The 13,744-nt window shown below is 36.1% G+C and overlaps 1 protein-coding gene across 1 annotated transcript; it reads right to left on the bottom strand.

The window, feature by feature from the left end:
• Window positions 1-8,413: 8,413 nt before the first annotated feature.
• Window positions 8,414-12,019, bottom strand: LOC124161333 (pupal cuticle protein Edg-84A-like). The gene is made up of 3 exons (XM_046537647.1): window positions 11,888-12,019; window positions 10,566-10,700; window positions 8,414-8,644 (listed from the first exon to the last, which is right to left on the bottom strand). Exons 1-3 carry the CDS (start codon window positions 12,017-12,019, stop codon window positions 8,414-8,416), a joined length of 498 nt encoding a protein of 165 aa, XP_046393603.1.
• Between the last annotated feature and the right edge of the window lie 1,725 nt (window positions 12,020-13,744).

Raw genomic sequence — 13,744 nt, 5'->3', positions numbered from 1 at the left:
TCATTGGAGTATATCCTCCATTCTCTTTCTTGTAAACCACTAAGGCTGTTTATTTTTCATAATCGAATTATGACTTTTTTGTTTTCAGGCTTTAATCTCGTGATGCATTTTATGCTTTTTTGGCCTATGAACAAGATAAATCGTTTATGTAGCTTAAGGTTCATTTTCATCCATTCCCTCATAGGTTCAAAAAATTATTAACGTGAAATATGCCGCCTACTTTTCCTGAGTTTGTTGCACCATCTAAGTTTCAGTTCATTTAATCCTCCCGAGGTTACACCCCATTTGGGAAAGGAATTGCTCACAAAGGTGTAAGCAATTATGAACCCCGCAAGGCCGATTTGAGGGAAGAAAGGATAGCTGAGAAGCATTGACTCGCAGTAGATGCTAGATGTCTTAAACTTATCTTCGAAACGGGTAAAAGGTGTTGAATTTTCACCTCGTATAGGATGTAGGTGACGGATCGCAAAGCGGAAATTTAGTTCTCTTTATTTTTTAAACATCGCAATCAAAAAGGATAAAAATGTGGATGAGACTATTTCCTGCGTCTCCCAACGTATGAATGTATTATTCTTGCAGAGTCCCTGAGTTTCTTTAACGTTGCAGCGTCTCCTAGGTTTTAATATCCGATGAAGTATTCAAAAACCCAACATCATATACAATTCTCAAAGTGCGAGGTGGTTCCTAATTAACCTAGGCCCTAATTAACACGCCGGTGGCGAAGTCTGGGATGAACGCTTCCCTTACATATTATAATCAGCTTTCGCTTTAAACAACTGAGCAAGTGAGTTTTTAATTAATTAAATTTCGCTCTTTTGCATGAATGTTTCCAATTAGTGTGGTTGCGAAGAGATGTTTGAGAAAAGGGTGCTGGAAAAAAGGAGAAACTGACGCTTTAGAGTTAAATGAATCGAAATTGTGCGTACGAATTTCACTCTGCTTTTGACTTATTTCAACCAATCAAGACGTATGTTATATATTCTTCCCTCATGGTTACACAAGTTTTTCCACGTAAAATAAAAATCGGTTTACCGTAGTTCAACTCAGATGTTCCCTTACCTTTGGTAAAAGTTTACAAAAAAATGGTGAATTTTCTATGTCCAAGAGCTATACGAGAGTAAATGTTTGTATCCGACGCATATATATCTTGAAGCGTTACGAGGAAGGCTGAGAAATAACGCTCTCTCGTGCAAAACGTCCTGTCTCTGCTAATAAGATCGGAAGGCTGCCCACGTGAAGACGCTTCTGCCTGCTGTAAAGGGTTGAGACTGGCAACGATAAATTTTGAAACAGGTGATCGTTCAGCTTGAGAGATTCCAAGTTATTAGGCCATATTTTCGTTCGAAATTTCTTTTATTAATGACGATGAGGACGGAGTTACGAAATTTGACTGTACCATCTTGGTCCTCGATTTAATGCACGAAATTATCTGTAAGGTGGTAAATAACTCTCCAAATGTTGTTTCACATTTATTCCCACTTTGACGCGTCCTGGTATTTTATTGATCCCTGAAACAAGGTACTGCATCTCGGTCTTTGATTACCGCATAATATACTCTCTGAGCCTAACAGTGGCTTCGTGACTTCCTATGCTTACTATCCTCTATATTATTTCTACTGTATAGATACCTTTTTCTCGACTTAAACGCAACCAAACTCTTCAAATGAGGTACCAAAATGCACAGAATTTATCACAGAACATGCGATGGCAAATCTTATTTCCTAAATATTGCTATTGTTTCCTAAAAATGGTTTTAAAAAGTAAAAAAAAATAAAAATCGATAAAAAAATCGATTCCGACAAGATTTTCCTCATCCCAAGAATACGGTTAACGCCGTCGGATCCCACCATGCCTTTTAATTTGACTCGCAGACAATTTCCCATTAAGGTTTCCTATACGATGACTATTTACAAGGCTCTGGGTCAGACTTTGCAAAGAGCTGGCTTATTCCTGCCTGACCCTGTATTCTCTCATGACCAACTTTAGGTAGCATTCTCTAGGGTAAGATCTTTTCAAAATATTTTTGTAAATATTAAGGAAAACGCTAAACAAGTATTAACAGAGGAAAGTGTAATTACTTCCAATGTTGTGTTTAAAGAGGTACTCTGACCTCAAATTGTACATGAATATTCCAATTTAATTTGTACATAAGACCCTGCCTTTTTTTCTACATTTTAAAATTTGTAACGCGCCTATCCCTCTGTGTGTACCTCCATTGAAAAGAGCGGAGGAAGCCTGCTGGGAGCGGGTGCATCACGCACGTAATATTTTGTTTGCATTAAAAGATGAATTTTTAAAGCAGTGGTATTCAATCCATTTCAATTCAAGGGCCAAAAATCGATTTCACATCGCCCGAAGGGCTATAATATTCCACGTCACTTTACCACCACCCTAATATAAAAACATAATTTCAAGGTGAAATATTCTTTATTGGTTAATAAGTTCAATCAATCAATGCGATTTTTGACATTATTTATTTTGATGAGTGTATCAATATACACTTTTTATTCATCTACATCTACATCTACATAATACCCCGCAAGCCGCCTAAAAGGCGTGTGGCAGGGGGTGTTAGGACACCAGCCGTTTACAGCTATTAAAAAAAAAGAAAAAAAAAGAAGTGCTCTAACGAGGTTGGGACAAGCGTTTATTAAAGTCCTTTATTGTTCGGGGGAAAAACGAATTCTTATATCTATCCGTTCGGCTAAAAATCTCTCTTAATTTATCGCTTCTGTCGGACCTGGAAATATAGTGTGGCTCTAAGATTATGTTCTCTGTGTCGCTCTTAAATATATCCATTCTTAATTGTTCAAGCAATCTAAGCCTAGCGCGCAGCCTCCGAGTCTCCAACGGCTCCCAGCCTAATTCGCTTAACATCTGGGTAACACTGTCAGTACGCCCGTAGCGGTTTTTGACGAAACGCGCAGCCTTCCTTTGTATCTTATTCAGCTCGCGGATTAAGTCTTTCTGCACTGGATCCCATACACTCGCTGCATATTCAAGGTGCGGTCGGACGAGAGTGAAATAGCACCTTTCTTGTACTTTCTCATCCGAAAATCTTCCCACAATACGCTTGACGAATCCTAATTTCTTCAGGGCTATGCCGCAAATATTCTTTGTATGAGTTCCCCACGTGAGGTTCGAGGTTATCGTAACTCCCAGGTACTTCACTTCGTCTGTTGCCTTTATGTTAATGCCATCCACTGCATAAACATTGTTAGTGTTGGACGAATTCCGCAAAAAATGTACCGCCATGCATTTGCTCAGATTAAGTTCGAGTCCCCACTCTTGACTCCACAAATGAACGTTGTTTAAGTCCGATGATAGATTTCCATAGTCAGAGTGATCACTAATTTCGCGATAGATGACAGCGTCGTCAGCAAATAAACGTATTTTACTGCTAATGCGGGAGCACAGATCGTTAATGTATATAATGAACAACAGGGGGCCGATTACGCTTCCTTGTGGAACACCTGATGTAACTTTTACAACATCAGAGCTAATTCCGTCAAGAACTACTTTTTGTTTACGATCTCTGAGGAAGTCGCGTATCAAGTTTACAACTGTTTCGTTTAATCCGCATGACTGTAATTTGTATAAAAGTTTGTTGTGAGGTACAGTGTCGAAAGCTTTCTTAAAATCTAGAAATAGTGCGTCAACTTGTCTTTTCGATTCACCAGATTTTATAACGTCTTGAAGAAAGAGCGCGAGCTGTGTTTCGCAGGATCTATTTTTTCGGAATCCGTGCTGACAGTCATGGAGGAAGTTACGTCTGTCCAAGAAAGTCATGATATTACTAACAACGATATGTTCAAGTATCTTGCCTATAATTGATGTTAGGGAAATTGGACGGTAGTTGCCTGGGTCATTTCTGTTTCCCTTTTTGAAAATGGGTGTAACACTTGCAATTTTCCAGTCGGGCGGTAACTTCCCTTCGGAGAGTGACTTCTTGAATATGATGTCTAAGTAAGGCGCGATCTGTGGAGCTAACTCTTTGAGGACAGGCGCGGGTATTCCCTCCGGACCCGGAGATTTACTATTCTTAATCGATTGTAGTTGTTTAGTTATCCCATCACGTTTTATAGATATTTCTTCCATCAAATCCTCAGTATATGGGATGTCTAAATTGAATTGAGTATTGTCAGTAGTGTATACACTTTCGAAGTGGGCATTTAAAGTGTTAGCTTTGTCAATATTTTCGGTGACAAGTTTACCATCTTTATCAAATAACGAATCTACGGTTGAATGTTTTTCCTGATGCTCTTTCGCGTACGACCAAAAGGATTTCGGATTTTCTTCGAGTAATTCACCAAGTACTTTTTTCTTAAACTTTCGCATTTATTGTGTTGTGCGATACTATATTTTCCTTACCCTCTATGTACCGCATGCGGCCCAGGGGCCGCAGGTTGAGGATCCTCTATCTATCTATCTAGAAGTCTATCACAATTGTTTTGCAGGTACCTTTGGGTTTTCAAAACAAAGTGAAAACACTATCAGCAAGATCACCTTCGTAAACGACCTCACGCCTGTCATTCGAATACTATTTAATTTCACTATGACATAACAGTTAAAAGATCTTATTATCTTTTATATATTTTGTAAACTAGTCATAGCACTGAAATTCAACCAGAAAAATGGCAAAAGTTACTATTGTGGATATCGGATTCGACCAAATTTGGTAAATTGTCTTTATGTAATTAGTAAACGAAAGCCCACAAGTCTTATCTGATACGAATGCAGTGGTGTCCAAGCTATTGAAATTTTGTCAATATGATTTTCTAGGAGAGCGTCTTTGTATTTGACGTTATGTCTCCATATATAAGGAAGATAGAAAAACATACTTAGATTCATATCAATGGCTTTGAAAACTAAGAAGTGAAGGAGAAAAGTCTTTTAAAGACCTTAATGAGAGGACGGGGTAACTTAGTTGACAACATTATAAGGCAGATGGCATCGTGAAAAAATCTTTGAATGACATCTATCCACTACCTATATTCATGGTGACGCATATCCTCTCGCACAATCTTTTACTTGTGAATGATAAATAGTGGAAAAGTGTATGAAATTTAAACAATTCAATACAATGTTGAATTTTCAAACTGATTTTTGGCGAATACGAATTTTCTCGCGTATTAGGTGCTGTAGAGAAAACCCTCCGCTAACAACAAAAAAATGCTACTGTTTATATTTTTTAAGTAAGAACAAACTCTTTAGAGCGGGCGTGTAACGGTGGCCTCCTGCTGTGGCACCCGACAATTATCTGATCAAATTTTGGTGGAGTCATCCATACCAAATATCCTAATTTCTTATTCAGGGATGATATGTATTTTGCAATACAATTCCGTATATTCCGCCAATTGTAGTCGCGTCTTCAATGCACTTTTATCCAGCATATTTGTTCCTTGTATGCAACTTTTGATGTCAAATATCCCACCTGCGTATGCGTACCCCTTTCTAATTACTCACCCATGACTCTTATGACGTTATCGTGCTCCTTGTGATCTAATATGGATATCTACTTTCCTGGGCGGGGTTCACGTGTGTTTATCTACACCGAAATGAAAACTCCGTTCCGGAGTATGGATTCGAAATATTTCTGGGCACAGGAATCAAGATTGGCCAATTTCTTAGCCCGTTGAATTGATACCGTGTTGCTATGTAGTAGGTATCCAGTCGTTGTTGAAGGATTGCCAATTGCAAGGTTGATTAGGCGCACTGGTTAATGGTCCCCTTCGTCGTAATATCGATTTCCGTGTGTCGTGATAGGAAAACACGTTATAAAGCGTAACCTCTATTATTTGGAATCATTTATTTTGAGTATTTGGGTTGCCTTTAACATTTTTGAGTTCTTTTAATTGCAAATTGAGTTTATCTCCCTTCTCTTGATCTCTATACTTAACGTTGATTCAGTGCATTGGTGTACAGGCTAAACATATAATCCAAGACTCTGAATCAACATTAGCTGATTTAAAAAAATTTAACTTTTCAGCTCATTTTCTCAGCTCAGTTCACCTCACTCATATTCATTATTTCGTCAAATATAGAGCAATGTATGCTTCTAATTTATATATTGCCGTGATTCTAAAAATGTTACCTACAAGGTTGAAATTTTATCTAGAATACTAGCTTTACTACTTAACGTAACCTAGGAACCACTAGGAGGGTCAGGTCCAGTGGTGTAGCCAGGAATTTTGTTCAAATTGGGGGTGCCCAAACTCAGCGGGGAAAATGTTTGAAAAACAGGGTACTAATTTGAGGGTTTTGAACTGAATTTTAGCACTTTTTATATTTTTAATAACTTCATTTTTCAAAGAAATATTTAGTAAATTCATGATTTTTTAATATTTGGTTTTCTTTCTTGATGCAAAGTAAGTGTGCTTTTATATTTTGGGGGGAATGGGTCCCGGAAAACTTCGGGTTCGGTAAACTTCCGGCGTAATGGCAAGTGGATTGAAAAAGTTAGCGATGGGGCTATCCATATGAAGCACTAAGCATTAGGGTTTTGCACCCATACGTAAATGGCAGCGTTCATAAAAATTTAAGTGAGAAGTAAGTAGCGCAAAATAGCGTTTCGTTTGTCCGATTTTGTTTTGATGGGAAAATTAGCGTGAAAAGTGTCGTAGTCATTTTTTTCATGCTCTTTTTATTCGTGATTTGTTAGCAGTAACCTTGAATCATTGAAGGAGACATTTACGAATCAAAATTAATTGGTCACACCCCTAAACTTACGTAAATGGTTGCGTCGCGTCGGGTCATTGTGACCTGAGTTAAGTTTATTGCGGTATACAAAATTTTTATCGATATCGATGGCTAAGTTCTAACAACACGTATCTCTAAATTTGGCCGGTTTGAGACAGGTATCTTAAATGAAGTGTAATGACATGTAAAAAATAAAATTCAAGCGAAAAACAACTCTTTGTTTGCAAATGCATGCTTCTTTTTCAGTTTTTTTTTTAATTTTAATTAAAATGTACCATTAAAAATATAAATCGTTTATATTTTTAATGGTACATAACGTACAATGGTAAAGATAATGTAAATATAACGTATTTTGCTGTCCTGAAAATTGCAATTTTTAAATTACGTGTTGTTAGAACTTTGCCATATATATTGGTGTCAAAAAGTTATTGGTGGCTGCGAAGTAAACAGAAACTGAGGCCAAATATTAAAACCCCAACTTAAATATGAATGCCAATGGTATTGGAAAAAATTGAAAACAAAGTAATATTGTACAGATTTTATTAAGTACTGATCCTTCCTCCTATTCATGAGTTCTAAATTCAGTGGAAATGAAATTTCGGATCGAAATTAACCACGTATAAACAAATGCAATCTACGGAATTAGCCAATCATGCACGTAAAATATGCGTGATATTAAATTTTGCCTTTCCATTCTTGGTTGCATTCGAAAAAGGCGTAAATATCTTTTATCAATATTATATCCGTGTTACCATGTGGTAGAATTCGGACGCATGGCGCAAGAATTTTCTTCATGGATACTCACGATTAATTTTTTTTCCTCGTTGGAGGTTATATTTCAACAAAAATGATTAACTCTCGAATGCATTTAGGTGGATTTTTTTTAAATATTGAATTATATCAGGTATATATTTTTTTATTTCCTAAGAGGTTTGGAAGGCCTTAAATCATGGGCCCTGTATAACACACTTTTAGAGCTCCAACAACTATGGAGTAGGTATATTCCGGTGAGGTAGAGGTATTTATTGAAGATGATGCAACTAAGGAAAAATTACCTTTGTCGCATCGGATCAATCTGATAGATAAGCGAGGAGGTAACAACTTCTTTAACGACGGCCTCATATTCTTTAAAATTGGGCTAATATTGAAGTGATATACAGAATTATTTTCTCGACATTCAAGAGTTTAATGTCATCTATAACTAGGAAATTTCTCCTGTTTTAACGTATTTTATTTTCATCCGGATATTTCGAGTTGGAGGTGCAAATTTTCTGCATGGTTTATATGAATTCCTTCATTAACTTGTATGCGTTCATTACTACCCTGGTTATAAATCTTCAACTCATTTAAGTATAGTCTACATCGTTGTATTCACACATATTTATTGTAAATTACCACTACACTCTAGCGTCTACTATCCTTCTATATTTAATGTGATGAAAAATTGCATTTGGGATGTAATTATAGCCATTAGTTGTAAAAGAAAACTTATTGGTTTATTTCAACAACAAAAAACTTTGACAAAACTTTAACAATATTATTAGTCAACAGTGTAGCATATTTCTTTTTAAATAAGGAACATTCAAAATTATTGTATGCAATAACTTTTTTAAAGTACAGTGGTTAGAAAGTTGAGCAAATTAGGTGTTCATCTCACCATACGTTTAAAGCATAACATCTTAGGAACACTTTTCCGATATACAGAAAATATACTTTAAAGCTTTGGAACGATTGTGGGGTGGTTTGCGACACCCGTCCTCTGTACCACTGCGTTGAATCCACGGATCTTGTCAGCGGTGTACTCGACGGTGCGCACAGTGCCATCTGCTTCTTGGAGACTGTAACTGCCCTTGACAACGTCGCCATCTCTCGTCTCCCACTGGGACTTAACGTCTCCGGTACTTGGGTCGTTAACTGCGTAGTTGAACTGGTATCTGGGATACACCTGTGAGCATACATATAATTAACCCCTTGCGTTGAAATCATGAGTAGAGCCTACATGATCTTCCAATGCCAATTCGCACAATGGCGAATGTAGCTCTTTGTCATATTTTCGTAATTTTAGCGCAACTTAGGGGAACATTATAAATATTTTGACATCCTTAAATCTACAACAAATAAAAATACAAAATATCATGGCATTAAACACCATTCGATTTAAGAAGAGCCTCAGAAAAAATAAATAGAGGATAGGACCTCGATATTCAGAAAATAAATTGAAGTGAAATGGGTTAAAGTATTTACAGGTGGCCTAAAACTAGAGCGCGGCAGAGGGGGCACGTGCCTCGGGCGGCGTTATTCAAGGGGCGGCAAAGTTTTAAAAGTTTATTAAAAAAGTTATTTAATTTATGTAGTTAAATTATTTTAGAATAATTATGAATTTATATTTACATATGGTGTGTAATTTTAACCACCGTATCTCAAAAAAATAGCTATGGATGTATTAAATTTTACCCTGAGGGGACAGAGAGGGAAGGAGAGAGAAGAGGTCAGGGGCTAGGGGTGGCAAACTGATCTTTGCCCCCACTGATACAACTCCTATTTCCGGCCCTAACAATGTACAGTATGTTGTGCAGAAGATTTGGGACGACTTTCCATTTTGAAATAAAAAAATAAAAGTTTTTATTGGAAACATCTCAGTGAAAAGCAGAGGTTATTTATACCTCTTTAGTTAAATGCAGTAGATAAAAATATGCACGGTACGGTGCAAAGCATATTGAAATATAGAACGGGGAAAAGACTTTTTTTTAGGATTGCCTAAAAATTTCTGGCAGGTATGTGATTAATAGAAAGATATTGTCACCAAAGTAAGTCTCAAAACTATTTTTGTTGCTCAGCCTTGAGCCGCTGTTTTTATGATTGGTGGACAAAATTTTACTGACGCTCTTTTACTTTACCCGGTTAGTCTTTGTCCAACAACTGATATTTTGTGCTACTATGGGCTTTGTGACTAATAATACATTATGGCCTCTCCTCGCGCAGATGATAATATTTTGAAAATGATTCTTTTCCAATAGCCACGCTAGCAAGTGAAATTTGCAACTCTGAAGTGATGATAGCCATAATTTTCTACAGAATCTTGTTTGCGAGCTGTAATTCGTGAAAATTCTCGACCTCTGACACAATGAAGAGCAAAGAGCTATGAGGCATGATGTGTCTTTGTTTGGATAAGTTAGGATTCTTCAATTTCATCTACGGAAATCGAATATGTCATTAAATTTTGAAATTACGATCTGAATGAATGCAGAAATGCACGAACAAATTCAGTAATGTATATATTATATCCAGTATTTGAACTTAAAATAATCGAGGGTGACTTCATATTTGGGTGTTATCGAAATGGTTTTCCTGTGTTCCGTGGCTTAAACCCATTTTCGTTGATTGTTGGATATTTTTATTAAATCTTGTAATAGATAAGCAGTACTTAAAATTATAGATAGCGTAGATTGAATAGACTTTCTTTGATTTATTTAGCTCTCTGTAGCTACATTGTAAAAATTCCTTTAACATCTAGCATCTACCATATCACTAATGACAATAATCAGAGAAGCGTCTTGAAAAAGATTTACGTCAGTTCGATAAATGTTTTAATCTTGTGCCATCTAAATTGAAAGAGAGCGAATTTTACTGTATTTCATAAATTATTTTATACCATGTTTTTTTCCTGAATACATGGTTTTGATAACACTACTTATATGTGGTACTCTAACATTCGACTCTTCGAGGAATCCATTTCTACTTATTAGTTGCAAAAACGCATATAGGGTCAATTTTGGTACCACGTGTTGTAATTTTACTTATATGTAATGGAAATAAGAGTTTACAAAGTGTTGAAAGGCTATGAAGTCAGAGTTTAAAATACTTACTTGATACTCCACCCCTTCAAGTCCTTGCTCTGTGCCCACAGAGGCTTGGGAAATTTGGTCCTCCATTTCTTGGCGAGGGAAAGCGTGGCACATTGCGAGTAGCGTGACGACGGCGACGGCCGAAGCGCAGATTTTCTATTCGCAATGGAGGGAAAGGGTTATTAAGAAATCAATTAAATACTTTCGTTCAGGGGATAAAATTGAACTATTCAATCTTCGCCAGGGACGGATCCATGAGGGAGGAGGGGTAATGAAGGCATAGTCTCCCTTACCGTCTTTGAGTCGAAATTTGCACTTGAAAAAAATTGCATATTTTGAAGTGCAAAACTATCTGTGAGTGTAAGTTGAAGGAACATGCCTTGAAAGATAGTTTGGATTCAAATTTGTATTGGGTATGATATTTAAATTTAGCTCAAATTACCATTAATATGCCAGAATTAACTCAAGCTTGAGAACAAGTCACTTTGAGTCACATTTTCATTATTAAATGAAAGCATATATGTTGGAATACCCATTCATAATGCAGATATGCTTCCGAAGTTAATCTCAAAACGCATATTGGTCTCGAACCTACATTGGTGTGGAAGAGTATAAGGTTGACTTAAATAAAATTATCCTCGTAAGCCATATGTGTGAAGAGCTTTCAGTGCGATACTCAAGAAACATTAATTTGTAGTATTCTCGTGATTTAAGTTAGACATTTAGTGTTAGTAATTTAGCGAAGAGGTAATTAATAACATAAATTTGATTTTTAGTATTTTAGTAATTAAAGTTATAAATTCCGTTAAATGGGACACTAAATTTTCCCTATTAACATCAAACATTAATTTTTTCTGGGGCTTCAACTTTTAGACACTTTCTACATTAATTGGCTGAATTGTGAAAAAATTCCAAAAAGATAGTATAATAAGATGTCTAATTTCGTAGAATTAAGGTATATTTATTATTAATTGAAAGTTAGCGGAAATTTTCTGTCCAAATGTCTATAAATACTTTAATTTTACTTCTCAACCTCTTTCAACCCGCTTGAGAATCTTTAAAAAAACTTATTGCACCCGGTCGTGAAGAGAAATAAATGGGCATGTGGAAAATTACTGGCACGCTTTAGTTAACGAAGGCCGATAAACTTTTTAGGCTCCATGATGAAACCAGTCGCTGTGTATTCGGAAACTCTAGGTCAAGTCTAGATTGCAGTTAGTATTTTTCATTTATAGATTTTTTTCTGAATATTTACTTTCGGTTGGACTTTTGTAGTATCGCGGATGGAATTTACGCGGTTGTTTTTTAAAGGTTATTTTTGAGTTATAAGTTAAAAGTCTTACCTTGCAAGACATGTCGTTGGATGATGGATGCTGTTGCTGTTGTGGTGATGAACGAGTTGGTTCTGATGCACGAAAAACTCTTCGCTTGCCTTTTATACTCTCTCCACTTATGTGAATAATCGCACATCGCATATTAGGTTGTGCGTAATTAAAACGGGCAAATTTTGGTGCGATGGTCACCCTAAGTTTGGCACCGCTGGCGTGTGGCCGACCATTGGTCTTCACACGTTGATTAGAGGGAAAGGGGTTCCGGAAGTAATGGCCGTATAGTTTCCGGTTTCACTCAATTTACACGCTTTTTATCCAATTAAATCCATATGCGTTCTATATACTCGTAGTTGTCTTCACGTTTCAGTGTATTCCTTTTTTTGTTCTACTACCGTATTAATTCATACACCACTCTTTGACACACATAAGAGTCCACTCAAGGGACTCTAATCTAGGGTGTTCGGTTTATTGTGTTTTTTGTGAAAAATTGAGATGGTAGAAGTTAATATCATTTTCTTTGTTCTGTGAGCAGGTATTTAAATCAAGAGCGAGGTAAATGATTAAAGATTTTTAGGGAAGTAAAATAAGGCAAGGCTATGATGCATGCTTACTAAGTTTATAGTTTAAGAAGGTATAACACAATTCAATGTCTTAACAAGTCCAAGGAGGTCCTTTTATGACCTGTCTTTGTATGCCTATTTGCAATCACAGAAGAAGTCACTGGTAAAAAATTCGTTAGATATCATTGGCTTCATTTTCTGATATAACTAGGCCTTAATCTACCTTTATTAAAAGGCTTTGCCCCGGAACACGATGGAATTGAACAAGATTTTGTCTGTAAAAATTGTTATTCAACATAGCTCACTTTCCTATTAGTGCAATATTTATTTTTCGTCGCAACTGCATAAATAAAAGAAACTAGTTATTAGTAACTAGTTTTTTTTTAATTAATTTAAAGTAATTTAAAAGTAATTTTTATTCAGTGTAATAACTGTTATTTCATAGCCTAGAAGTGATAGATCTGCTGCTTAATCGGTTCAAATGCGTTTTATGCTAAATTTACGTAAAAAATTACGTTTTTTTAGATCTGGATCGACTAGTATACACTAAAATGTATTTGGAAGAGAATAATGGGCAATTCGGTGGTTTTCATTTTTCATATGGGGTTAGTTTATTTCAAAGGAATAAATTTGAAATTAATTCTGTGTGTTTGTCCGAGTAAATAAGAACTTTTTTGGTGGCGATCAGTCGGTGAAAATCCATAAAACTTTTTTTTTAAACCTTTCATACACCAAACAGGCCAGAAAGAATCACTTTTTGGAAGCCACCTAGCGCGAATTCCTAATTAAATTTGACTGATTTATGATCCACTTTCCTTAATTGTTGCTCAGTAGCTTGGAATTTTGAGTTATTTAGAGAAAGTTAATTTGACTCCTCTTTCGTATGATTTTAGCTCTCATTTATATTTTGGACACATTTATTTCACAATTAAAAGCCACCCATGCATTTTCATTGCCACCGAAGTAACAATAACTTATATGTATAGGATGGTTAATTATCTGAAATTTGGACTGTGAAGAATTAGCTTCCTATCTACACGCCGAGATATCTGTAAGTGTTACCTTTTTTATTTTTTCTTGGCCTTTCTTTGAGTAATATATATTTGCAATTGATATATGATAAAACATGGACTGGATTACTGCGGCGCGTTACATTTAGCCATTTTTCATCCCATCATTTTAGAAAGATGTTCTATTCTTCAGCAATGCCGGAACGGACCCATTTCCATTTCTATAAAGGATAGGGTGAGCCCCATCTTCAAAAAAGTTTCACTAAACGTTAAATCAACGAAAATTTCATTGCATTGTG

Source organism: Ischnura elegans, chromosome 6 (assembly GCF_921293095.1).
Source record: "Ischnura elegans chromosome 6, ioIscEleg1.1, whole genome shotgun sequence".
NCBI classification, from domain to species: Eukaryota; Metazoa; Arthropoda; class Insecta; order Odonata; family Coenagrionidae; genus Ischnura; species Ischnura elegans.
This window is presented reverse-complemented; position numbering and strand designations above follow the sequence as displayed.